This window comes from Lagopus muta, chromosome 18 (genome assembly GCF_023343835.1).
Source record: "Lagopus muta isolate bLagMut1 chromosome 18, bLagMut1 primary, whole genome shotgun sequence".
NCBI lineage: Eukaryota > Metazoa > Chordata > Aves > Galliformes > Phasianidae > Lagopus > Lagopus muta.
The window spans coordinates 422,637-448,984 of NC_064450.1; the positions used below are offsets into that span (position 1 = coordinate 422,637).

At 41.3% G+C, this 26,348-nt stretch overlaps 1 protein-coding gene across 2 annotated transcripts; it reads right to left on the reverse strand.

The window, feature by feature from the left end:
- Positions 1-1,428: 1,428 nt before the first annotated feature.
- On the reverse strand, positions 1,429-25,672 carry LOC125702274 (myosin-1B). 2 transcript variants are annotated; one of them, XM_048965329.1, is made up of 39 exons: positions 25,652-25,672; positions 22,550-22,787; positions 22,318-22,461; positions 22,066-22,222; positions 21,485-21,512; positions 21,273-21,387; positions 21,101-21,193; positions 20,917-20,980; positions 20,732-20,830; positions 20,540-20,643; positions 20,307-20,445; positions 19,186-19,304; positions 18,936-19,085; positions 17,816-17,986; positions 16,809-17,118; positions 15,970-16,043; positions 15,605-15,692; positions 15,401-15,518; positions 14,506-14,629; positions 14,284-14,420; positions 13,292-13,547; positions 12,135-12,377; positions 10,697-10,873; positions 10,461-10,606; positions 10,281-10,371; positions 9,805-10,194; positions 9,048-9,174; positions 8,192-8,310; positions 7,101-7,297; positions 6,503-6,686; positions 6,259-6,424; positions 5,962-6,086; positions 5,449-5,757; positions 5,149-5,352; positions 4,800-4,925; positions 4,544-4,714; positions 4,354-4,458; positions 4,019-4,114; positions 1,429-1,735 (listed from the first exon to the last, which is right to left on the reverse strand). In XM_048965329.1, the coding sequence occupies exons 2-39, from the start codon at positions 22,751-22,753 to the stop codon at positions 1,583-1,585; spliced, it is 5,823 nt and encodes a 1,940-aa protein (XP_048821286.1). In that variant the 5' UTR covers positions 22,754-22,787; positions 25,652-25,672; the 3' UTR covers positions 1,429-1,582. The 2 variants fall into 2 exon arrangements, with proteins under 2 accessions (XP_048821286.1, XP_048821285.1); XM_048965328.1 differs by lacking the exon at positions 25,652-25,672 and adding an exon at positions 25,374-25,513.
- Positions 25,673-26,348: the final 676 nt, after the last annotated feature.

Below are 26,348 nucleotides of genomic sequence, written 5' to 3' on the forward strand. Positions count from 1 at the left end.
TCAGAGGAAGTTTGTTGTAACTGCGCTGCACAGTGCTTGGACCACACCATAGTGATGAGGTGGGTTTTGTCCCAGAGGAGTGTCCCACTCCTGGATGAGTTGCCATGTTGGGTTGATACAATGGACCTGACCTATCAGCCTGAGTTTATGTAATTAAATGGTAGAGATCCCAGAGTCTGAGGGGGAGGTCTATCCTACATTCAGATTCATGCTGCTGATGAAACCTTACCTAGTCCTACTCTGAATAAAATATAGGGAAGGTATAAGCACAGCAGTATGGCAGAGATACAACAGTAGCATAATTTGGATCAGTGAGAACTGCAATCTGAGGTGCAGTAGAAGGTCTGCTATTAGAATGAATACTTCAGGGACAGTTTCTCTGCATGCAGTATATAGACTCTGTCTTGGTGTTTTAGGGTGGTCATATGCTCTGTGTGGGAGGAATAGGCACACAGGCCTATAGAATAGCTATGAAGGTGGGACCTGGTCCAATTGCTAAGTAATATGGATAATGTCACTTAATTCTGTATAGATCTTTTCTTCCTGGGTGCATTATCTGGTTGCACTGATTCTGTTTGTTCATATCTCTGTCTGTCCAGGCTGTCCCTGCCTAGCCTGAAGATAGGACTATATCCTGCTGTGAACACCTATAGAGAAAGAAAAGATCCTCATATGGGTAAAAACTCTTGTAATAAAAGTATCTCAGTAGTAGAATCCTGCAGATATTTGTTATCAGTCTGTACTTTTCAACATGCTCAAAAACAGTGTGTAAAAGCAAACAAGTGAGGTGACAAAATAGTAGTATGCCAAACAGGAATTTTTGTCCTGAAGAGAAATATACTTGGAATTTATAGAAGTAGAAGTGGCTTTAAAAGATTAATTGCGGTTTGCTTTTATACAGTATCTCCCTTCTCAGTTTAGAATATATAGCCAGCTTTAGAGAACAGAGGATGAACAATTACATGAGATAGCTTGTATTGCTGTCCTTGCAATTTATGTTTACGTATCAATCTTATGAACAAAAATTAAAAGTAGTTTTCACTTTAGGTAGAAATGTCCTCAAAAAGTCTTGAAGAATCGAAAAGATTGAACCTGAAAAAAATTCTTTTCTTGCAATTAAGCTACATGGCTTATTCAGTAATCAATTATTAGACTAGATTACCAGAAGATTCAATTAAGTTTTGTTCCCTGAACAAAGCCTTTTAGTTAAAATGCAATATCTTCCTAAAGCAAAATGTATAAGAAAGAGTTACATTCAGTTGTAAAGAAATAATGGTTTCTCCCTTGAGGAATCCTTACGTGAAATTCCATGGTGAGAATGAAGCCGGATAGCTGAACAGACCGCTTTAACAGTGGTCGTTAAAATGTAGATAAGGGAAAATGTAAATCTTAGAACAATCTAGGATAATGATTAAAATACAACAGTGATCTAATTATTTTCCATGGGAAAATCTCTACAGTTTTTATTAACTAAATATTAATTATCTAGACATTGATAAAGAACTAAGCAGTAATTACAAATCAAAGTGATAGAATTTCACATTTTGTGCAATTCTCTTTCACTTTGCACCACTGGAGGCATCTACTCTTCACTTTCTGCCTTCTTGCCTATTTCACGGCTCTTTGCTCGGAGCTTGTTGACCTGTGACTCTGCAATGTCAGCTCGCTCCTCAGCTTCCTCCAGCTCGTGCTGGATCTTGCGGAACTTGGACAGGTTGACGTTGGACAGCTCCTCCTGGGGAAAGGAAACCAGATAAGAAAATTTTAAATAATGTAATTTCCATTTTTCCTTCACTGTGTTGATGTGAGATTTTCTAAAATAACATTATCAAATTCATAATTATTTCTTTAGAAAAATTACTAAAACTTATTAAAAATAGGTTTTTAAATGTTTAACAGTAATTTTTTCACATTGAAAAACTACAGTGGACATTCTGTGATGTTTTGTCTTTACAAGAAAAGAGTCAAAGACTGGGATAATATCTCCAATGCTTTTACAGATAATCCAAAGGAAGAGTTACTCTGTTAAATGCTAAATGGTTAGATGGTTAATAATACATGACAGAAATATAAGACTCTCTGTACGTCCTAATGGAGTTAGAAATTTCCGAATAATACACATATAATTATAGAATAATTTAGGTTGGAAAAGACTTTCATGATCATCAAGTCCAATTGTCAATCTGACCTCCTGAGCCCCATCATTAAACCACACCCCTTAGTGCCATATTCACATACTGACTAAATACATTCAGGGATGGGAAGTCTCATTTCCCTGAATTTCCAAGCCTGTTTAAGTGCTTGATCCATCCTCTGTAAATAAATTCCTTCTAATTCTAATCTAAGCCTTCCCTGCTACTTGAAGCAGTTTCCTTTCATCTTATCACTTGTCACTTGAGAAAAGAGACCAACACCCTTCTCGCTGCAACCTCCTTTCAAGTAATTATAGGGAGTGAAATGGTCTCCCCTCAGCTTCCTCTTCTCCAGACTAAATAACCCCAATTGCCTTAGTTGTTCCTCATATGTCCTATTTCCTAGTTGCTTCACCAGCTTCATTTCTCCTATCTACATGAGCATGAGCAACTCAGTATTCTTCTTACGGTAGGAACCCCACAGTGACACAATATTTGAGCTGTGGTCCAGTGACCAGTGCCAGGGACAATCTCTTCTCTAGGGCCAGTTGGCCACACTCTTTCTGATACAAGCCAAGATGCTATTGGCTTGTAAGCCAGCTGCATACTGCTGGCTCACATTCAGCTGGCAGATCAGCAGCCTCAGGTCCTTTCCTGCTGGGCGGCTTTCTGCCACTCTTCCCCAAGCCTCTGTCACTGCATGGATTTGTTATGACTCAGCTGCAAAATCTGGCATTTAGTCTTGTTGAATGCAGTGTGATTCGATTCAACCTACTGATCCAACCTGTCCAGATCCCTCTGTAGAACCTTCCAGCAGATCAACTCTCCTGCCTAACTATATTTAATTAGGACTCTGAGCCTGGCCATCCAACCAGTTCTTCACCAAGTACACGTGTACATCATGAACCAATTTATCCAGGAAATACTGCAGGAAACATTATCAAATGCTTTACAGTATCTAATAGCATATAATGCTTTCCTGATAAACAATATCCATAGACTTTCCTTCTCCTACAAAGCAGGTCATCTTGTCAAAGGAGATAAGGTTAGTTAGGCAGGACCTATCTTTCATAAACACATGCTAGCTACTTCTGATCACTTGATTGCCTTGTATGAGCCATGTGATGGCACTCAAGGTAATCTACTCCATAACTTTCCCTGGGAATGAGGTCAGACAACAGCTCGTAATTCCCAGGATACTCCTTACTGACCTCTTTAAAAGTCAGGTACATGGAGGCAACTCCTCTGGCATTTTTAGTTTGAAGCTGTCTACATCAGCCTGGCAAGCCTGTAAATCAAAGATGCTTTTCCTCTCCTCTGATAGATGGATTGCCTCAGTCCCCATCACACCATTTTTCTCAGAGAGTCCCATGTTAAAAGAAGCCAAATCCTTTTCTTTAAGACTACCATTGTAACCAGGCATTTCTCTGCCAGATTTGTCTGGTCCATTCAAAGCCTATTCCACTAACTAACAGGATCAAACAGAAGATCACCTGTTCCAGAGCCTCTGAAAACTATTCCAAGGGCATGAAGGAGCTTCAAGGGAGATTTGTATCTATTTAATCACTTTCCATTTATTTCCTGCTATAAAACTATGTATTGAAGTCGTTGGAAGGCAATTTCTATTTCTTCAAGAGGAAATTATCAAATGTGAGATAAAGAAAGTGAAAGAAAGAAGCTAGGACATGCTCTCAGATGAGTTGACCTTAGACTTCAACATCACCTACTGATGCAACAGAACTCAGAACCGCTGAGCTATTGTGTAGTGCACAGACAAAAAAATGACATAAATGTTAAGGGCTTGAACACAGCTAGGCAGAGAAAAACACCAACACAAAATGCCAGTTCTGCCATGAGTGAGACTGACTGCTCAGACTAATACTTACAGCCTCCTCAGCCTGCCTCTTGTAGGATTTCACCTTCATCTGCAGCTTGTCTACCAGGTCCTGGAGCCTGAGAACATTCTTCCGGTCCTCTTCAGACTACAGAAAAAGGTAAATAGTAGTAAAACTTTCTATCCTCACCACTTACATTTCCTCTAGCTGAAACTCGTCAGAGAGCACTGCTGTCCAGTAAGACCAAAGACAAAGACATATTAACCATGTCAATGAAAGAGAACAATGGGAAGAAATCACAATATCAAAGAAATTGCAATGTCAGTGTGACAACATTCAGACTTCATGAGAGAAGGATGTGTAAGAAAAAGCTTTATATGCCTTACCTGGTAGGTCAGCTCCTTCACCCTCCTCTCGTACTTGCGCACACCCTTCACGGCTTCAGCGCTGCGCTTCTGCTCAGCATCAACCTCCCCTTCCAGCTCCCGCACCTGCAATGAAAAGCCCATTTTGGAGCTTCCCTGCTATCTCTGACCTGGCATTGCACACACTTGCACAAATACCAGCTCTACGCACTCTGGCCTCCAGCTTCTGGAGTTGCTTCTTGCCTCCCTTCAGGGCCAGCTGCTCTGCCTCATCCAGACGGTGCTGCAGGTCCTTCACCGTCTGGTCCAGGTTCTTCTTCATCCTCTCCAGGTGGGCACTGGTGTCCTGCTCCTTCTTCAGCTCTTCTGCCATCATGGCCGCCTGGAGGAGAAAGAATCCCTTTGTGACTGGAGATGTTTGGGGAGAATGCATCCACCATCAGCAGTGGAGGCATGCCCCAACTCACATCGGTGATGGCCTTCTTGGCCTTCTCTTCAGCATTGCGGGCTTCCTGGATGGTATCCTCCATCTCACTCTGAATTTGGGAAATGTCTGATTCTAGCTTCTTCTTGGTGTTGATCAAGCTGGTGTTCTGTTGAAGAAAAACCACACGGCATATATATCATATACATATATATCATCACTAATTTTCAGTAAAATACCATTTCCCTGCTTTCACATAGAGTTCTATTGTTTTTTTATATGAAGAATGACCCTTGCTGATAATAGTAATGGTAGAGGTCTGTTGAAGTTATGTACTTATTGAAAAATCAAAACAGGTCTAATCATTAAATGCTTTCAACCCATGAACTTGCCTGAGTATGGAGGAGCTGCACACGCTCACTTGCATCCAGAAGCTCCTGCTCAGCCACTTTCCTTGACCTCTCTGTCTGCTCCAGGGCTGCCCGTAGTTCCTCAACCTCAGCCTGCAGCAGGTTTGCTCTGCGCTCCACCATGGCCACCTGCTCCTTCAGGTCCTCCTGTGACCTGAGAGCATCATCCAAATGTATCTGGGTATCCTGTAGAACAAAGAAAGAAATTATAAGATTCATAGGCCTCTAAAATTGTAAATATTAGTTAAGATTTTGTTAATGGTCATCATTTATTCAATGGACCTTGAGCACTCCTTGTGTGTTTCTGAGGTTCTTCTGTGCCTCTGCAGCCTGGCGGTTGGCATGGCTCAGCTGGATCTCTATTTCATTCAGGTCTCCCTCCATCTTCTTCTTCAGTCTCAGGGCTTCGTTCCTGCTCCTGATCTCAGCATCCAAAGTGCTCTGCATGGAATCTACAACTCTGAGATGGTTTCTCTTCAGCTGGTCAATTTCCTCATCTTTCTCTGCTATCTTCCTGTCAATGTCAGATTTGACCTGATTGAGTTCCAACTGGACACGAAGGATCTTCCCCTCCTCATGTTCTAGGGAGGCCTATAGAAGAATAAATGAGAATTAAATACTTACATAACAAATGCTGAAAATGATGCTTGAGTAAAAAATAGTGCAATGATTCTGACAGCATCTCTAAACTTTCATTCAAGAACTCTCATGCTTTTCTTTCTGGGAATGACTTCACATTACTTACAAGGAGAGTGATCCAAGACCTAAATCAGATAAGTAAATATTTCTGGGTACCTCAGCTTCCTCTAGAGCTGCCTGAAGTTCAGACTTCTCCTGCTCAATCTGCTTCTTGACTTTCTCCAGCTCATGAATCGCCTTTCCTCCCTCTGCAATCTGCTCCGTGAGGTCAGAAATCTCCTCTGTAGAGAAGAATGAACATTCACATGGTCAGGTATAGAGCATAGAGGGAAAGGCCCTGTGACCCCAGCATAACAGGTCTGCTCCCATCACTGCAGGCACAGACCCAGGTGGAGAGGTGGGCAGGAAAGCTTCTGAGAAAGCCCTGCCAGCAGGAAAGGCTGAGCGACTTACGCTGCAAGTTCTTGTTCTCACGCTTCAGCGTTTCCAGGTGGTCCAGGGACTCCTCATAGGCATTCTTCATCTTGAACAGCTCTGTGCTGAGGGAGCGAGACTCCTTCTGGGAGGCCTCCAGCTCAGCCTGCGTTTCCTCATACTTCTGCTTCCACTCTGCCAGGATCTGAGGAGCAACAGATTGTGAGTTTGGATGCGACAATCACGTTCTGCCCAGGAAACACAGGCCTGGAGCCCAGAATACCTTGTCAAAGTTCTTCTGCTTCTTGTCCAGAGCTGCACAGGCAGCATTTGCTCGCTCCACGTCAATCATCAGGTCCTCCACCTCATTCTGCAGCCTCTGCTTTGTCTTTTCCAGGGAAGCACATTTGGAGTTCACGGCTTCAACGTGTTCCTCTGCCTCCTGCAGGCGCTGTGCCAGCTTCTTCCTGGGAGGTTGTAAGCACAATTTCCATTGAGAAAGCAAATTCTCAGGTTCATGGGAAGCAGTGGTGTGCAGCCAGTATGTTTTCTGGACAGCAGTCTTGTCCACTTGATAGTGTGACACCCATTTACACCACATGTACAGACTTTTCTGGACAATGATTGTAATTGCATGGGCTTTAGTAAAACACTCTCTGCTCTTCACTTGTTTTCACTCCAGTGAATCTCCACTACTGTGTCTGAACAGCTTTGGTCCTTCTCCTTCTCCTAATATGTATTTTCTCATGGCTATATTTTCCTTTTCCCTATCACCCCATCCTGAAGTACAGCATAATTTTTCTCCTGATAATACTTCAGCAGTCTCCTCAATTTTTCCATTATTAGTTTCTGCCAGCCTTCCCCACTTTCCCTCCACATACTTGGCCTCCTCCAGCTCCTCTGTGCGCTGAATAGCGTCCGTCTCATATTTGGTTCTCCACTGGGCCACTTCGCTGTTGGCCTTGGACAGGGCACGCTGCAGCTCACCCTTGGCTTCCTGCTCCTCCTCGTATTGTTCCCGGAGCAAGTCACAGTCATGGCGAGCAGACTGCAAGGCATGGGCCAGGGCATTCTTGGCCTGTGGAAATGTTGTAGTAGGATAAGAATCATAGAATCATAGAATCATAGAATCGGCTGGGTTGGAAAGGACCACAATACTCATCCCGTTCCAACCCCCTGCTGTGTGCAGGATCACCAACAACTAGACCAGGCTGCCCAGAGCCACATCCAGCCTGGCTTTGAATGCCTCCAGGGATGGGGCATCTACAGCCTCCTTGGGCAACCTGTTCCAGTGCCCAATCTTCCCCCAGTCTGTATCAATACCTGGCATTGCCCCCACCCAATTGCAGCACCCTGCACTTGGCCTTGCTGAACCTCATTAGGTTCTCATGGGCCCACTTCTCCAGCCTGTCCAGGTCTCTCTGGATGGCTTCCCTTCCTTCCAGTGTATCGACTGCACCGCTCAACTTGGTGTCATCACAAACTTGCTGAGGTGCACTGGATGCCATCGTGTGCCATTGATGAAGATGTTGAAGAGCACCGGTCCCAACACCGACCCCTGAGGGACACCGCTTGTGACCGGCCTGCACCCTGACACAGAGCCATTGATGACAGCCCTTTGGCTGTGACCAGCCAGTCTAATTCCTTACCCATTAAAAGGATGGATATATCCATATACATAGGGAACAGAAATCTCTTGGGAAATGTCCTGAAAAGTTATTGGACACCAGATAACTCTTCCATGAGAATAATGGCAATATATAGAATGAGGAATGAATAGCTGGGAATTTGCAACATCTTAAAGGATAGGTGGCAGGTGTCAGAGAGACAAAATAACTCAAAACCAAATTAAATATCTGTTTAGGTTTTTTTCCCACTCAACATGATGTTTCTATAATTTTATATGTGTCTGAAAAACATCTTGGTCAGGAAAATCCACTGGATAAGACAGAATTTTGGAAAACCTTCTTACTTTTATCTCCTCTTCTAAGTGCCTCTTGAGTTCCTCAATTTGTTGGGTGAATGCCTGCTTGCCTCGAGACAGCTGAGAAATCAGAGCATCTTTCTCCTCCACCTGGCGTGAATATTCACCTGGGAGAATTTGCAGGCAAGTAAGAAAAATGTTATATGAATGTTAAAGTTATTTTTCCTCGATAATCAAATACATGTGAAAATTATTTTGGTAAATAGCATTTTATTCTTCTCTTTGAATATTAGTCACTGATCTTCATCCATATCTTTGAGTATTCATCTTATAGTCAGGACATGAGATTAATCACTCTTGCTTTTTTGTTATTTGATTATTTTTGCTTTATATTTGAACTAAGTTTAGTGGTCTCTTAAAGCTTACAACATGAATACCAAATAGCGCATGTATAGAGTTGCATATTCCTGACATCTGAATTTTTCCTGGCAAGCAGAGGGATGAAGTCTAGTTTAGGAGACAGATGCATTTTTCCTTCAAACTACAGTGCCTTAATCATTTTGTTGGTCCTGGGCTAGACTTGCTCCTGAATATCTCCAACTCTGATACTAACAAGTGTAATATTCGACACAGCACTCCAAGGTGTGATCTTAGCAGTGCTACATACAGGAAAGGGCCACCTGCTCCATTCACCTACTGCCAATGCTCCTCCTAATGCAGCTCAGTATTCTGTTGGCCTTCTTTGCTACAAGAATACATTGCTGGGTTATGTTCTATCATGTTCATGTTCATATTCATATTCATGTTACGGTATCTATCAAGGTCTCTATGACCCATTTTTGACCCCTTATTTCTAAGCTCCTGGCTATTGACTATGTTGTCTTACAAACCACAAATGTCTTACCGGACTCTGTTTGTAGACGAGCTTTCTGTGCACTGATGTCATTTATGGTGCGCTGTTGCTCCTCTTCCTTTGCCTTAATTTCACTGAGTTGATCTTCTAGGGAACGACACATCTTCTCTAAATTTGCCTATTTGCATGAAGAACAAAATGAAGGATGATTGGTGACTTAACATAATTACATCAGAAGTCTTGTGAAAAGCAAAAAAAATGAAGCTAATGATTTAAAGCATGTTAAGTCAATCTATGTCAAATAACTGATATATTTTTCTATATTTCTGCATCCTTTATTCCAATATTTGTAGAATTAATTAACATACAATCTGTTTTTGAAATACATAAAAAGGATGATGGCACACTGTGCCATTATTTTCAACTTCTGCTTCACATTTACTTATTATATCATTGATGCATTTAAGGGAGAAGGAATAAAATAATAAGGAAAAAGGAAATGTATGACTGAAGCAATTTCTAATTTAGAAAAAACTGAAAACCTGTTAATTTCAGTGTCTTTCATTAAAATATCAAGCAGTGAATCAAGCACTGAGTTCTCTATATGTCCTTGTATTAAGTGCATCAGCTAAACATTTTCAGCTTTCACCAAAAAAAAGCAGTGCATTATTATGCTAATCCTGAAATGCATAAACACAAATTCAAGTTGTAAAAGACAACTACTTATTGTAAAATATGATTATCATTCATTTTGAAATATGAATACTTGCTTATAAGTTGGAATTAATGTAAACATGTATTTCACTACCTTGGCTTTGGAGACAGACTCCATGTTGCTGGCCAAGTCATCAATCTCCATCTTCAGCTCACTCTTCTCCTTCTCCAGCTTCTGCTTGACTCGTTGCAGGTTGTCGATCTGCTCCCCAAGCTCCGCTGTGCTGTCCGCATGCTTCTTCCGCAGGGCGGCAGCCGTGGCTTCGTGCTGCAGCGTGGCCTCTTCCAGGTCACGGCGCATCTTCTGAAATTCTGCCTCACGCTTCTTGTTCATATCGATCTGAGCTGCCGTAGCCCCTCCTGCTTCCTCCAGGCGCTCACTGATCTCCTCCAGCTCCCTGGAGAGGTCAGCTCGGTGCTTCTCTGCTTTGGCCCGAGAGGTTCGCTCTGCCTCGATTTCCTCCTCCAGTTCCTCAATACGGGCCTGGGGAGCATCAGGAACCCTTCACACCCATGTCCTTCTCCTTCAGATGTTTTCTGAAGGCCAGAAGGGAAGGACCAGAGACTTGCCTGCAGCTCCTTGATCTTCTTCTGTAACTGCATGCCCAGGGCTTGCTCATCCTCAATTTTGCTCTGGATTTGGCTGATTTCAAAGTCTTTCCTTTTGCACAAAACAAACTGTGTTAACACCTGAACAAAACCTCCTACGTGCACCTGCCCAGCACTCAGGTGTCCCACAACCTCACTTACTTCTTCAGTTTCTCATCCAGTTGCTGCTTATCATTTTCCAAGTCCATTGTGGATTCCTGAGTCATTTTCAGGTCTCCTTCAAGTTTCCTCTTTGCTCTCTCAAGGTCCATGCGCAGCTTCTTCTCTTGCTCCAGAGACCCTTCCAGCTAAACAGAATGAGATCATCAGTGCTCTGCCAGCCATGTTTATTTCCACAAATATAATAACCTATAATAGCCATATGCTTTTGTTCTTACATCGTCCACTTGCTGCTCCAGCTTGGTTTTAGCTTTGGTCAGCGTATTGACTTTGTCCTCTTCAGCCTGCAGGTCATCCAGTGTCTGCTGATGGGCCTCTTGGAGGGCTTTCTTCTCTTTTGTCAGCTTGGCAATTGTCTCGTCCAAGCCTGCCATTTCCTCTGTGAGGTTTTTCACCTTTCAGAAGAGAAAGAAGCAAGTTCAATTAAAGCTAGGTACACGACTCCCATAACAGCACAGAGCTCTTTTCTGGAGTGTGATTGATAGCTTCTGCTTCATGGCCTTTGACATGGTCCCCCACCACATCTTCATCTCCAAATTGGAGGGAAGTGGATTTGATGGGTGGACGACCCGATGGATAAGCAATTGGTTGAAAGGCCGCAGACAGAGGGTGGTGGTCAATGGCTCTATGTCCAGGTGGAGGCCGGTAACAAGTGGTGTCCCCCAAGGGTCTGTCTTGGGACCGGTGCTCTTTAACATCTTTATTAATGACATCGATGAGGGAATTGAGTGCACCCTCAGCAAGTTTGCTGACGACACCAAGCTGAGTGGTGCGGTTGATACGGTGGAAGGAAGGGATGCCATTCAGAGGGACCTCGACAGGCTGGAGGGCTGGGCTCGGGTGAACCTGATGAGGTTCAACACGGCAAAGTGCAGGGTTTTGCATTTGGGCCGGAAGAACCCCAGGCACCTGTACAGGCTGGGAGGAGTGGTCCTTGAGAGCAGCTCGGCAGAGAAGGACCTGGGGGTCCTGATGGACAAGAGACTGAACATGAGCCAGCAGTGCGCTCTGGCAGCTCGAAAGGCAAATGGGATCCTGGGCTCCATCAGGAGAGGGGTGGCCAGCAGGGACAGGGAGGTGATTGTCCCTCTCTACTCGGCTCTTGTGAGGCCCCACCTGGAGTACTGTGTCCAGGTGTGGAGCCCTCAGTACAAGAAAGACATTGAGATTTTGGAAAGGGTCCAGAGGAGGGCGACTAAGATGATCAGGGGGCTGGAGCACCTCCCCTATGAGGACAGGCTGAGGGAGTTGGGCTTGTTCAGCCTGGAGAAGAGAAGGCTGCGGGATGACCTCATTGCAGCCTATCAATACCTGAAGGGAACCTACACCCAGGAGGGGAGTAAACTCTTCAAAAGGGCTGACAACAGCAGGACTAGGGGAAATGGTTTTAAGTTGAAGGAGGGAAGATTTAGGTTGGATGTTAGGGGGAAGTTCTTTACTAGGAGAGTGGTTAGGCCCTGGAACAGGCTGCCCAGGGAGGTTGTGGATGCCCCGTCCTTGGACGTGTTTAAGGCCAGGTTGGACGGGGTCCTGGGCAACCTGATCTGAATGTGTATGTTTGGTGGCCCTGCTAGGCAGGGGGGTTGGAACTACATGATCCTTGGGGTCCCTTCCAACCCGGGTGATTCTGTGATTCTGTGATTCTGTGATTCATACCTTGTTTTCAGTGGCATGCTTTTCCTTCTCAACCTTGGCCAACGTTAACTCTAGGTCATCTATATCTTTCTTCAGCTCTGAACATTCATCCTCTAGTTTCCTCTTCTTGGCTGTTAGCTCAGCATTCATCTCTTCCTCATCTTCCGCTCTCTCTGTAAGCTCCTTAATTTTGGCTTCCAGCTGGATTTTGGTTTTGATGAGCTGGTCACATCTTTCCTCAGCATCTGCTAAACCATCTGCTTCCTGCACATGATTTGAATAAAACGTTTTTCAAAATGCTATTTGTTTGTAAGTCATTATTCTTCCATTCTTTAACTAGCAAGGAATTATTATTTTAGAGCAGCTGAACAGAATGAGATCATTAATGCTGTGCCAGCCATGTTTATCTCCACAACTGTCCTATAATAGCCTTTTCTACTTAGAAATTGTTATCATAAGTGTATTTTTTTTTTTTTGAATGCCTCAAGCACAGAAGGTAAAGGAATACATATTTTTAATTGTCAGACTATAGTTATAGATGTTGAGAACTGTTGGGGCCAGATGAAACGTATTCCTAATCCTTGCCAGTAAAGACAGTTCTGAGGGGATTATTGCTGCTATCCTTTTATTTCCTGGGAAGGACGGGACTCTATTTTCATCAGTATTTTTCCTGAGGAAACAGGGACCAGAAATGGTTGAGAAATGTCTCTTATTCTCATCCATTCTTACTCCAATTGAATTCCTTTGTAATTCCCCAAGTTAAGGTATTAATTGGACCTCCAAGCTACCTTCATTAATCAGAGTATAACATAACAGAATTATATAGTAAATGAGGCTATTTAGAGGCTGTAAGTTGTCATCTATGATTTAAAATATCATACTGTAAATTGCAGAACTTCCTTGGGAAATGGTTTAATTCTCTCTTGATTTAAAGTGTAAGGAACCAAATGCCATAATTAATTGCAAATCTGTTAAAATTTATGTATTTCATCTTAGCTTTTTAATGTGTTTTTTCCCTTCTATTTTACTAACTAATATTTTAATATCCTTCCTATTTATATAATTATTTATATGCTGTTTAAATTAATACTGCTTTGGAATAATGTGTCTGTTAACTGAGAAAACTGTGATAATTTCACATAGGGCATTATGAGAGCCAAAGCATTAGCAATACTCACAGCCTGTACTTGGAGCTGCAGATCATTTTTCTCTTGCAGCAGGGACACCATTTTCTCCTCCAGTTCCTTTCTCTTTGCCTCAGACTTTGCAAGCTCTTCCTTGGTCTTCTCAAACTCTTCCTTCATGTTGGCCATCTCCTTCTCAGACTCTGCACTCTTCAGCAGGGGCTTGATCTTGAAGAACAGCTTCATCCAGGGCCAGTGCTTGACATTCATGAATGCACGAACGTTGTACTGGATGCAGAAGATGGACTCCCTAAAAGGTATTGAACCTTTATATTATCTTATATATATTACCTTATATATTTTTAAACGTGTAATACATAATTAACTGTCTATATAACAATATATATATTATGTAGTGACTGTTCTACATAGAATACTTCTTATAGTTCTCTACATAATGGATTATAGATACACAAACATATATATTTTATGAACATTTGAAGCAAATGTCCTTTAGTGATGTAGAGATGGCCAATTTGTACGAACAGATTTGAAATTCAGATGTTTGAACCATTTTTATGAAGCACCTCCAGGAGGGGACTCAGTTCATTTCATGAGTTATTTAAGGAAGAAGAATGCTCTTCCTCTGCTAGGGGTATGTATTTCTCCCCTTTGATTATAATGGTAACCTAAAACAATTATGAATAATTATTTTATTTATAACTTATTATCGTATTTATTTACAGTTATTTTAGGTTGCATATCTGAATTCTGGGCATCTAAAGAGTTCAATAAAAATTACTATCAAGGGTGACATAAGTTAATTTTTTTGTTCTTCCAAAAACAGGGCTTTATACTGGATTTTTTATGAAAACAAGTTTTATATTTCATCTACTGTCATTGTACACTTTCAAACACATCCATACTGATAAACGGAACTAATGAGAAATATATGAGATTCACTGAGATGGAGCACATTTTCACTTGCATTCATGTCATTGGTGTGTGTCATTGGACCAGCAGGCCAAATAACTGTACACATCTACCTTCTTTCCATCATTTTCTTGAACTCCACTCTCATCAGGAAGCCCCTGCACCTGGCCTGTGTGCGAGTGATGAGCTGTGCCAGCTTCTCATCCCTCATCTCCTCCAGGAGTCCCAGCAGCCCAGCTTTGAAGAACACCTTGAGAAATGGAATGTTGCAGCACATAATTTTCTGGTACTGCAGAGTACAGATACGTAGCTCTTCAGTCAAGCAGTATTTGTACCTTAGTGTGACCAAATTTGTACTGGGTGTGGTCCACATCGATTGACCCAAGGAGTTTCTCGGAAGCTTTCTTGCTGTCAATGAACTGTCCCTCAGGGATGGCACTGGCATTAAGCACCTTGTACCTATGGGAGGAAGTAGATTATGAATAACAGATTCCTGGAAGCTCAGTCAAACCTGTAGCAACTGATTCCATTGTTTAGTTTTTCTGCAAGAGAAGTCACTAGTGGAAGTAAGCTTGAACTCTGCACTATTTCTTAGAAATGACGTTTTTGTGGGTAAATGTGGTTTTAGAATGAAGCAATCACTTTCCTTAATCCACAAATCCTTGACACATTTAATACTGCTTTTCATAAGTAACTGCTGATATATAAGGTGTTTCCCATGCCTTATAAGGCACATTTAATGCCTTATCTTCAAAGGAGAACTCTATGTGCAAGAACAAAATGTGAAACAATTCCTCATCTAAAATAGTTGTAGTACATGCTCTTACTGTGCTTTGCAGCTGATACAGAGAAAGAAGAAAAACCTAATTTTATTTAGTTTTCTAAAAACTTAGTCTAGTGTATTTTGCAGCTGCTTTATTCACATTTATATCCTGATGCCTACAAGTCATTCTTCTTTGTTATCTGAAAGTTAACTAAGTCCAAGCTAGTCAACTTTCTGGATGCTTTATGACATACTAAAGAATTAATAAAAGACTCCAAATTGCCCTTTGGTGGTGGCTCTTATAGTCAGCTATAGAAAGAAATTAGATAGTAATTTGGACAATTGACTTTAGTATGAATGAAGATAGGTACTATAAAACTTCCATAACATCCACAGTATTTAAAACAGTTAGGAAATAGAAATTATTCAGTAAAGATGTGGTAAAAATGAATTAAATGGAGTCTGACCTCTGTTTAAAGTCTGCATAAAGTATTCTGCTTGGGAATCCTTTTCTGCAAATCCTGATCCCTTCCAGCACGCCATTACAGCGCAGCTGGTGCAGCACCAGTTCATGCTCCATGGCACCTAACAAATGACATTATGAATTTGTACTTCATTGTACTGCACAGAGAATAACACATTTCTTGCATGTTTGAACCTGAACTACTTACCAGGTGTTTTTGTTTCATTGGGAATGAGGCATCGCACAAAATGGGGATGTGTGCTTCGCAGATTGCTCATCAGTTTGTTTAAATTTTCCTTAAGAATAAGAGTTAAGATTATATTTTAAAATGTTACAATCTCATTATTAGATGGAGTAAAGCTGCTGCATTAAGATCATGATCATAGTTTTTTGGCAATTCTGTAGTAATTCTTCCAATCTAATGAGAACCCTTTGTTACAAAACATAGGCCTTTACTCTTTCTGAACATAAATATTTTATATATTAGATTGATATAAAGCTTTTTTTCCTGTACTGATTTTTCTGTATCTTTTTCACAGTTTAGTAGAGTTTATAGTACTTATTCTGCAGTACCCGGAAAAGAGCTGAGACAGTCTGGAAAGAAGACCCCTTCTTCTTGCCACCTTTCTTGCCACCGCCACCGCTCTCTGAAAAATAATATATCTACTTTTAAAAGAAATGAATAACAAATGTGGTTAGAATTTTAAAAAATATGTATTTTTGTCTTAAGAAATACGAGCTGTAGTGATATGAGAAAAAATAACAAATTCAGACAGTGTTTATAATTACAATATAGTGTTTTTCAGACAATAGTAGAAGAAAATCTAATGACTTCTCTTAACACAAGTTAAGAAAATGGAAACAGAAAATAAATGCAATATCTTGCACAGTAGCATAATTAAGGAATTAACTCATGAATGAATACAGCAAATGCAACAACTTATTAGTCTTTAAGTATCTTTATATCTAAAATTACACATAAATCTAGCGCCACTCTTTTGAGTTTGATATTACTTCCTGAAGTATTTGGGAATGCCTCTTACTATAGAAATTATCCAGTGTGTCAGTAAGTCTTTGTAAATTCTTTAGTGTAGCTGTCTGATCATAAAATCAACACGTTTATTAAAGTTTCTAGGAAAATGTGATATTCTTTATTAATCTGAGTGACTAAATTCCAAAAAACAGACAAGATTTTAGACTCACAATCTTTTCATTATTTTAAGAAGCCTTTTATATATATAAGCCCTGTTTTCTGTATATTTTAAACTCTAGTGATCAAAGTAATACTTGCTACATTTACTTATGAATCTGGAAGTGCTACATTTATGTAACATAAATATTAATGTAAATTGATGCAAAATATTATTGCAAATATTTATTTATTATTGTAGAATTTATTTAAAATAAATTACCCGCTTCTGCCCCACCAACAGAGGCAAACAGTAAGGCTAATGTCTTCAGGGATGATTTTTGGTACAGCCCCACGACAGTTTCGTTCAGGGGGTCCTTGTTCTTCTCAAGCCATCCAGAGATGTTGTAGTCCACTGTGCCAGCGTAGTGCACCAAGGAGAAGTGGGCCTCAGCCTTGCCTTTGCCAGGTTTAGGTTTCTGGAAGTTGTTGGACTTGCCCAGATGCTGGTCATAGAGCTTGTTCTTGAAAGAGGTGTCAGTTGCCTTGGGGAACATGCACTCCTCTTCCAGGATGGAGAAGATGCCCATGGGCTGAAGGAAAATACGAATATATAAAGAAAGAAAGTCAGGACACGGGAGAAATAATATAAGAAAAAGGAACGGAAGATAGTGATGATACAAATGTGTCATCTCTTTTTTTTTTTCAGAAATGGCATATTTTTAGTAGATGTTTCATCATTTATATGAAAACAAGTTCACAGTTCATTTCAAAGTTTTAATGTAGTACAGATCTAGCATGTAAACATTCATGTTGTGCATGTTAGTTGAAGATGAAAAGTAAAATGAATGAAATTATCAGCATTTAGGTGTAACAAAGAGTTTACATTATGTAAATGCTTTTTTTTTTTTTTTTTGAAACAAGATAGAAAATTCCTTCAAACATTAAAGTAGAAGCTGCTAAGTTTATTTACTCACTCAGCAGAAATAAAAGAATACAAGCGTTTCAGTGTGAATTCTAAAACAGACTTACTACTGTGACTAGGACTGAGAATTTTGCCCACCTGTGAATATATACTACTTGACAAAATCCTACAGGTAGTGATATAAGGTACAACTTAACCACCTCACAATCAGACAGGTGAAGACAAATATACAGAGCTCACTGACCAGAAAAAAACAAACATGCCTTGCATTAACGTGGGTGCCATGTATTGGTATAGTCTAAATTTTAGCATAGAAAAATTCCTTTTACATCTGAAAAACTATTAAGTGCAGGAGTCCCAAATACCTTTTCAATGAGCTCAATGCAGGCAGCCAAGTCCATGCCAAAGTCAATGAACTCCCATTCGATGCCTTCCTTTTTATACTCCTCTTGCTCCAGAACGAACATGTGATGGTTGAAGAACTGTTGCAATTTCTCATTGGTGAAGTTGATGCAGAGCTGCTCCAGGCTGTTGAACTGCAGAATGCAAGGATATGTACTTGTAAAGTTCAGTTCCATGAATACATGAGATTTTCTAATACGTCGCACTTTCAACCCGTTAAGGTCTCACTGAATCATGGAATGACTTGGGTTGGAAGGAATTTTAAAGATCATCTAGTTGCAACCCCCACTGCTGTGGGCAGGTTTGCCACCCACTAGATCAGACATCACAGGGCCCCATCCAACCTGGCCTTGACCATATCCAGGTACGGGGCATCGACAGCATCTCTGGGCAACTTGTTCCATTGTCTCACCACACTGAGAGTAAAGAATTTCCTCCCATTCTTTTAGTTGAAAATCAGCCCCGTTGTCCTATCTCTATGTGTCTGTGTAAAAAGTCACTCTCCACATTTTTTGTAAGCCCCATATAAGTCCTCGAAGATTACAACTTGTTCCCCTCAGAGCCTTATCTTCTCCAGGATGAACAAGCTTATCTCCCTCAGTCTTCATGAGGGAGTTGCTGCAATCCTCTGAGCATCCTCTTGGTCCTCCATGAATGTGGACCTGGAGTGGTGACTGAAGCATTCCATCCTTTCATATATTTACACCTTCAAGCCCTAGCCTGACCATGTTTACGAACACTGGAAAACATTCAGAGCGCTCACCAAAATGCTAGTTATCTCGGTACTTTGCCTTCTTGGATTAATCTATACTGATGGTCTATTCCCAAGCATTCAGGGGGAATCTGGCTTCTGCATTAACAAAATCTTCAAGAATAAAAGTTTCAATTTCCTCACAATCTATTTTAGCCATCAGTTATTAAACATTCTGATAGCACTTTTAAGTACTATTTTTATTGCTGCATGCAACAAACCTACAGCCTTTCTAAGTTAAGTACTTTGTGAGCTAAGTACTGCATAATGGAAAAAAAAAACTATTCCAGTCCAATGTCCCTTCCATTAAACTTGTAAGTCTGTCCTCTTACATCAAAGATCTCAAAGCCAGCGATGTCCAGGACACCAATGAAGTACTGCCTGGGCTGCTTGGTATCCAGCTGCTGGTTGATGCGAACAACCATCCACAGGAACATCTTCTCAAAGACAGATTTTGCGAGGGCACCCACTGAGTTGTATACCTAAACAAATATAGAATAAAAAGTTAACATCCACGATAAAAGCAGAAGTTCCACAGTTTTAATTCATGCCATGTGTTTTCTGTCATCAGCTGTTTATTACCTGCTGCACGGTTTGACCCTTGGTCACATACTCATTCCCAACCTTGACACGGGGGTAGCACAGCGCCTTGAGCAGGTCTGCTGAGTTGAGACCCATCAGGTAGGCAGCCTTGTCTGCAACTAAACAAACACACAACCAGATCAAGTATAAGCTCCCCAGTAGATGTATCTTTTAGTAATCTGGAATGGTTTCTGCATAAATCATGTTCTATAAATCATATTTATTCATATTATTCATAAATCATCTTCTGAGTCACATACTTACAAGCTGAATCTTTGGAGTTTTTTTTTTTCTTTTTTTTTTTCCCCAGTCAATTTTACAGGGTATTTTTAAAATGTGTAATAGTTCCCTGCTTCTCTTTACAACCATAGGAATTATATCTTATATAACTCTTCTGCTTAACATTATACAATGATATATTTTCTAGGTGTAAATAACTGTGGTTTTTAGAAATACTTCCAAAAACCTCTAAGTGAATAAAACCCTGAAAAATTCCAGGGAAAGGAAACACAATACATGCATGTTAGCTGACGGTTTTCAAATGGAAGTCCTGGAAACAAGCTTAAAGTCAACAGAAAATGTAACAGCCACATCTGCACTATTAACTGCTGTTCCTTTTTAACCTCCTGTGTAAATTAAAATGGGACAGTGCATACTGCAGGCATTGAGAGTTGCCTCCAGAACACGGGCTTCAGGGCAGCATCAGGATTCTAGCATATTTTTACATGGAAACAACACCTTCAGGAGGTGACTACCACTGATGACAAATGACAGATAGCTGCCTGGGTACATGAATGTACATGAATGTAAGTCAGTGGGCGCAGCGGTTCTTGGTTATGCGCCAGATGTAGAAAGCAGCCCCTCTTGTCTCTCTTCTGCCTGACTACTACTATGTCAGCCAATGGAAATGTGGTTCAGGATTCCCTGGCCCTTGCATTTGCATAGTTCAAAGCAGTCTGCATCACCCACTGGGTTGTGTTCTTCCACGGAAGACCTCTATTTAGGACAGCCTTATACGCTGCAATACGAGCATCAGGGGAAAACCGTGGGTGGAGTCAGTGACGCTGAAGAGGAATTACTGCCTGTATTAGCGAGTGTTTCAGTATTCATTGTGCTGATACCTTCTGTGCCATCTGGCTCTGCCTGCTCTTCACGCTGCTTCTGCTTAAACTTCAGGTTGCCATAGTGCATGACAGCCCCCGTCAGCTTGTAAATGGCTGTTTTTTCATCAGGAGTGAAGCCCAGGATGTCAATGGCACTCTAACACAGGAAGAAGTGAAGAATGCTTAGCCGTAAATACCATGCCTGCTTCTAGGTCAGAGCTCACCCAAGAAAACTCCTGTGCACTGCTTACATCAGTGGCCATCAGCTCCTCCTGGTCATTAATGCTGGGCACTGTGATCTCCCCTTGACTCACATAGTGATAGTCGTATGGGTTGGTGGTGATCAGCAGCATCTCTGAGAAAAAGGACAGAACACGAACAGAATTGGCATGGAAAAGAACGAAAGAGACTGTTCAGTGTACTGTGCTTGGCGAAGTTCCTACCAATTAGCTCCGGCTTCTTGTTGGACATGATCTGATAAAAGATGTGGTAGCTTCTTTCAGCCTTGAGCTGGAAAGTGACCCTGGACTTCTCCAGCAGATCTGTCAAGGATGGAAGGAGAAACTTAGCACAAAAGGCAAGGACAGTCAGAAAGAACATGACCAATCAGGCCTGGAGAGTCTCTTACAAGTTTCAATGTCAGCAGAAGCCAGCTTGCCTGTGGCACCAAAGTGGATTCTGATGAATTTACCCTGAAAGAATAAAAAATAAGTGACCTAGGTCCACCTTCCCATCTCTGACTGTGAAAATATTTCATTTGTTATGATGGTGAGAAGAAGAGTTGTTTCTTCTTAGGCCAGGCAACAACTTACAAAGCGTGAGGAGTTGTCATTCCTCACAGTCTTGGCATTCCCAAAAGCCTCCAACAGAGGGTTGGCACTGATGATTTGATCCTCAAGTGTCCCCTGAAACAGAAATCTTCTTGTTATGCTTCAGCTCAGAAAACAGTCTGACAGTTGCAGGGTCCTACTTTTAGGAGCTCACCTGCATTTTGCCCGCTGGCTGGTCCTCCTTCTTCTTATCTCCACTAGCTGCAATTGTTGCAAAGTACTGGATGACACGTTTCGTGTTCACAGTCTTCCCTGCACCGGATTCTCCGCTGTCGAGCCAAACAGAGAAGCAGAGAGCATGAGGTCAGGGAGAAGGTCCCCTGGCACAGGGCAGCCCCGCAGGGACCCGAGCAGGAGCGTACTTACGTGATCAGGATCGACTGATTCTCGCGGTCTGTGAAAGAGGCAAAAGGAAAGCTTAGCCACTGTCCTGAGTAGCACTGCACTGACTTGAAAGCAAAGCTGTAAGTTGGAGCTTCTTCACAAGCACTAATTCCCCGGGAAAAGAAATGGATTGCTTCCATATCCCACAGTAGCAGCACAAATGGAGGCATACAGCTGTCAGAGGTCCTCACATAAACTGTGTATCCTCTTGCCCTTCACACAGTTCTAGATTCAAGGAATCTAGACAAAATGCCTACCTGTGTTCAAAGTAAGCAACTGTCTAGAGCAATAATGCTTTCTCTTCCATCACTGGAAAAAAGCAACAAACTCTGAGTCCAGCTTTACTTCTGCACTAGGAAAATGTAGGATTTGGTACAACGCAGTGTAAATAGCACGCAGGATTGAATCTATGTGTGTATCTGGTCCAGCTTATCTTAACATTAATTCTTCATTCACTTGCTGTCATACAGCTCTGTGGTGTTTGGTGCTGGTTTGTCACATAGAGCAGTATGAGCAATGGGGCTCTTCAGTTCAGATTGCATTGGAGGAGAACAGGCACTCACCAGTCAGCATGAACTGATAGGCGTTGTCAGAGATGGAGAAGATGTGTGGAGGGGCCTCCTGGCGCTTTTTGCCTCGGTAGGCCAACACCACCTCCGGGTTGTACACCGGCAGCCACTTGTAGGGGTTGACAGTGACACAGAAGAGGCCTGAGTAGGTCTGCGAGGAAGGGACACGGCACGTTGGCTTCCACTTAGCCTGGCACAGCAGTCCTCCCCAGCTACCAGCCAAGGAAGAGAGCTGCTGGTACTTACGTAGATCATCCAGGCTGCATAACGCTCTTTGAGGTTGTACAGCACAGCGGGTTCGTGGAGGTGGGTCATCATGGCCATGTCCTCAATTTTATCGTACTTGGGAGGGTTCATGGAGAAGATTTGATCTTCCTTCACGGTCAGAGTCTGCCAAAGAAAAGACAAATCCCTGCATGTCAGCTCAGAAACCACTGTGGGAATTAAATTCACATTGTATATCTTGCCTTTTACTCACCTCTCCGGCTTCAGTCTTGACAGTGACCTTCCCGGATTCTTTGCTCTGGATTGTGCTTTTCACATAGGATTCTTTAGCATGTACCACGAAGACAGATGACTTGGCATCAAAAGGCTTGTTCTGGGCCTCGATCCTCTCCTTTTCTGACTTTCGGAGGTAAGGAGCTGCCTCCCCAAATATGGCCATATCAGCATCTGTAGCCATGGTTGCTGTTTATTGGGAGTAATGCAGCAAATATCTGTATGGTTATAAAATTCATTAGAATAGTGTGCAACAGAAGAAACCCTAATACATTAGAGTGGATTTTTATGGTGCTCTGCTACAGCATCCCATAATAATACAATGGTCTGGGTTGGAAGAGACTTTAAATACCAGTTTTAATTCTTACTCCCATCAGCATGAGCAGGAATGCCTTCCACTATTCCAGGTTGCTTAAAGCCCATTCCAATATTGCCCTGGACACTTGCAGGGACGCCTCAACACTATCAGAGTAGAGAATTTCTTCTTAATACCTATTCAAACTCTGCCTCTTGCAGTTTAAAAGCTATATCCTTTGTTCTGTCACTACACTTCCTGATTAAGAGACCCTTCTCAACTTTATGTAGGCTCCCACTAAGTGCTGGTAGGCCAAAACGAGGACTCTCCCAGGAGTCCTCTCTTCGCTGGGCTAAGTAAATCCAGCTTTTTCAGACTGTCTTCACAGGAGACAAGTTCTAGCCTTCTGATCATCCTTATGACCTCATCTGGACCTATTCTAACAGTTCCATGTCCTTCTTACACTGTGTTTCCTAGATTTGAATTCAGTAGATTTGAATTCCTAGATTTGAATTCAGGTGAGGTCTCCTGAAAACAGAGTAGAGAGGGATAATCATCTCCCTAGAACTGCTGGCTATACTTTTGAATGTAGCCCAGGATGTGGCTGGCCTTCTGCACTGCAAACGCACATTGCCAACTCAATCCAATTTTTCATCCACCAGTATCCCCAAGTCCTCTTTGGTAGGATTGCTCTCACTCTCTCATCACCCAACCTGACTGATACTAGGGATTGCCTCACTCCAGGCATAAGTTTGCACTTGGCCTTGCTGAACTGAATGAAGTTTACCTGGGTGAATTTCTCAAGTTTGTCAGCTTCCTCTGCATGACTTCCCTTCCTTCTAGCATGTCAACTGCATTACTCAGCTTGGTGTCATCTGCAAATTTGCAGGGGGTGAACTCAATTCCTCTGATCATATTGCTGATTAAATGTTAAATGTATCACATCAGCATATGCATCATCCAATTTAACTGATAACTGATGCTTTCTTTTTTTTTTCTTTTCTGCTAATGTAGAGCTCTGTTCTATAATTTTTTTCATTTTTATTTTTTAAGAAAGTAAGAGCAGTAGGCTTACTATACTACTGTATTTTCAGATTAATGTTTCCACGGTTCTACTCTCAGTGGATATTCCACATTTTGAAACTGTGAAAGCCTTTGTGTGTCTTTTCTATGTAGTATCTTTCAGACTGCATGTCTACAATAAAGAACTGAAAGAGAACACTTGATATGCAGGCAGCTAGTATTATTAGCACTTCTCATTAAAGACTTTTCCTTGGGATAAAATAGCCCAAGGTGTTAAATCTTTCAATTATTCCACAGATCCATCTGCTAACAGTGTTGATATTCTCTGTGTTGATCTGTTTCTCAGTTTCACAGCAGAAACGGAGTAATCTTACATTCATTAACCACTTTTGAGTAACACCATGTATTATTGCCAAACATTTATCTTGAAGGAAAAATTCCATGCAATTGTAAAGCCAGTTAAGGTATATTCCTCCAAATTTCATCTAGATACATGATCTCCAACTTAGAATTTGAAGCAGTTTTCCAATAAATTAGGAAGCCCATTTCTATACCTACATAGGTAGGTAAAGATCTTTAGGTGAAAATCAAATAATCTGTTTGCTTTTCTTGAGAAACTATTTCACTTTGGTTGTGGGAAAGACATGTTGAATTTTGAATACTTTTTATACTGTTTTCTGAACCTTTTACCATTTAACAACTTCTTCAGTGAATTATGTCCGGCCTCATTGAAATAATATTTTAATAATAATCTCAGTATCATCACTGAAACACATTCTGAAACTCATTTCATTCAGTATTCCACACCGTTTGTGTGATAAAAATTGCTTTCTCTTCTTAGCCAATAAAGAAGTTACACATCTTTTTATCAATTCAAATGTACTGATGTTATCTACTGCCATAAGCAGAAGCGTGACTGTTCTGTTTCTAACTAGGTTTTCAACTTTGTTGACTTAATATTAAAAAAGTGAGACCATTTCACAAAATGACTATATAGGTTTGTAAAATTGATTCAATCTTTCAACAGTTGTTTTAACACTGTGTTTAGTATTATTCAAATAAACATATTTTTTTTCCCCACTGTTTCCAGACCAGTACAAGAAACCCTTCATTTTTGAGGTAAAGGCAACGAAAAGGATGATTGTTGGCTTCAAGAACATATTTAATTTATAGATAAGTAATTGAAAACTGCTACCTGATTTTTTTTTCTCAGGGCTATTATTCATAAGCTTAGGACTAAGAGTCTATAAATGTAGAAAACCACTCCCTGTAGAAGAATCCCAGGGAGAATTGGCAATAAAGCAGCTTTCAAACTACTGTCTTTCTGAATTCTGTCTGTTACAGGCAATCCAGCCCACGTATCATACTGTATTTCTACAATGGCCATAAACAGATGGAATACAGGGATTGCCAGCACAGCTACATAGAATCTTTGTCTTAGAGCATCTCTCTCTATCCCGAAAGAGCAAATAAATCAGTATTTTACCTTTTGTGAGACCAGATGAATGGTTCACAGACTGGAAGCTGGTCAGTGTAGTAAAACAGAATTAGTAATTTCCTTCTGCTGCACAGAATTCCGGAGAAAATTTATAAATGGAAAATGTACAGATGCCTTGAAAGCAGATTGAAAATCCCAGCTGACACTAGCAGCCTCCCATGGAATGAATATAAGTGTTTGCAGGAATGCACTGGTGCTTGCGGAATGCAGGGCCAGTTTCCCTTCACCCGCCCACCTCCCCAGTCAGAAGCCCCTGACACTCTTACCTTAGAGATTTCTGAAGAAAGACAAGAAACACTGACCCCAAGGTACTTTTATAGGGTCTGATTTGCATACGTAGCAGCCACCTCCTGCCTCTTAGTTCAAAACATTTTTGGCAGTCTTAACTCTTAGCAGAATTCCCATTCATTAGAAGTGAATGGATATAATTAGACATAACAGGTCTGTGAATCTATCTCCTATAAATAATTTGACAAGAGTGTGTGAGAAGAGGGGAGGGAGCGTACAGGAGTACGTACCAAAGAAGATGAAAGGGACTGCATGGACAGTGTCATAATAACTTCAGCAGAGAAAGTGAAGTGAAAGAGCCAGCATATTGTAACAAAACATGATGGAGAGGTGAATATACAGACTACTACCTTCTGCAAATGCTCTGAGCCTGCAGTGTGAAAAAGCACAAAGGCTTGCAGTGACATGCAGGGTCATAGAGAAAGGCAATCCCAATACGGGAAGAAGCATTTGAATAGGAACAGAAGTCACAGGAATGAGGTTTGAGGGGTTCAGCATACGTTCAATTAGAAAATAGGCTGAAGCTAAAGCAAGAGAATGGGGAAAGAATAAGTCTTTGAGATAGTGATAAGGAAAGCAGGCTATGAGATTAAGGAAAATAATGTAATAGGAGTGTGAGTCCAAGGGGATAACACCAGGTCACCACAGGTTCAAGGTCCAAGAAAAACAAAACCA

What these genes read in the sequence shown, in the direction of transcription:
- LOC125702274 (XM_048965329.1), bottom strand. Translation starts at nt 22,753, where the DNA reads ATGGCTACAGATGCTGATATGGCCATATTTGGGGAGGCAGCTCCTTAC. An exon ending in CTGGCTTTGAGATCTTTGAT is followed by an intron (nt 17,987 to 18,935) that starts GTAAGAGGACAG and finishes TGCATTCTGCAG; the next exon opens with TTCAACAGCCTGGAGCAGCT. An exon ending in AGCATGCCACTGAAAACAAG is followed by an intron (nt 10,874 to 12,134) that starts GTATGAATCACA and finishes CTCTTCTGAAAG; the next exon opens with GTGAAAAACCTCACAGAGGA.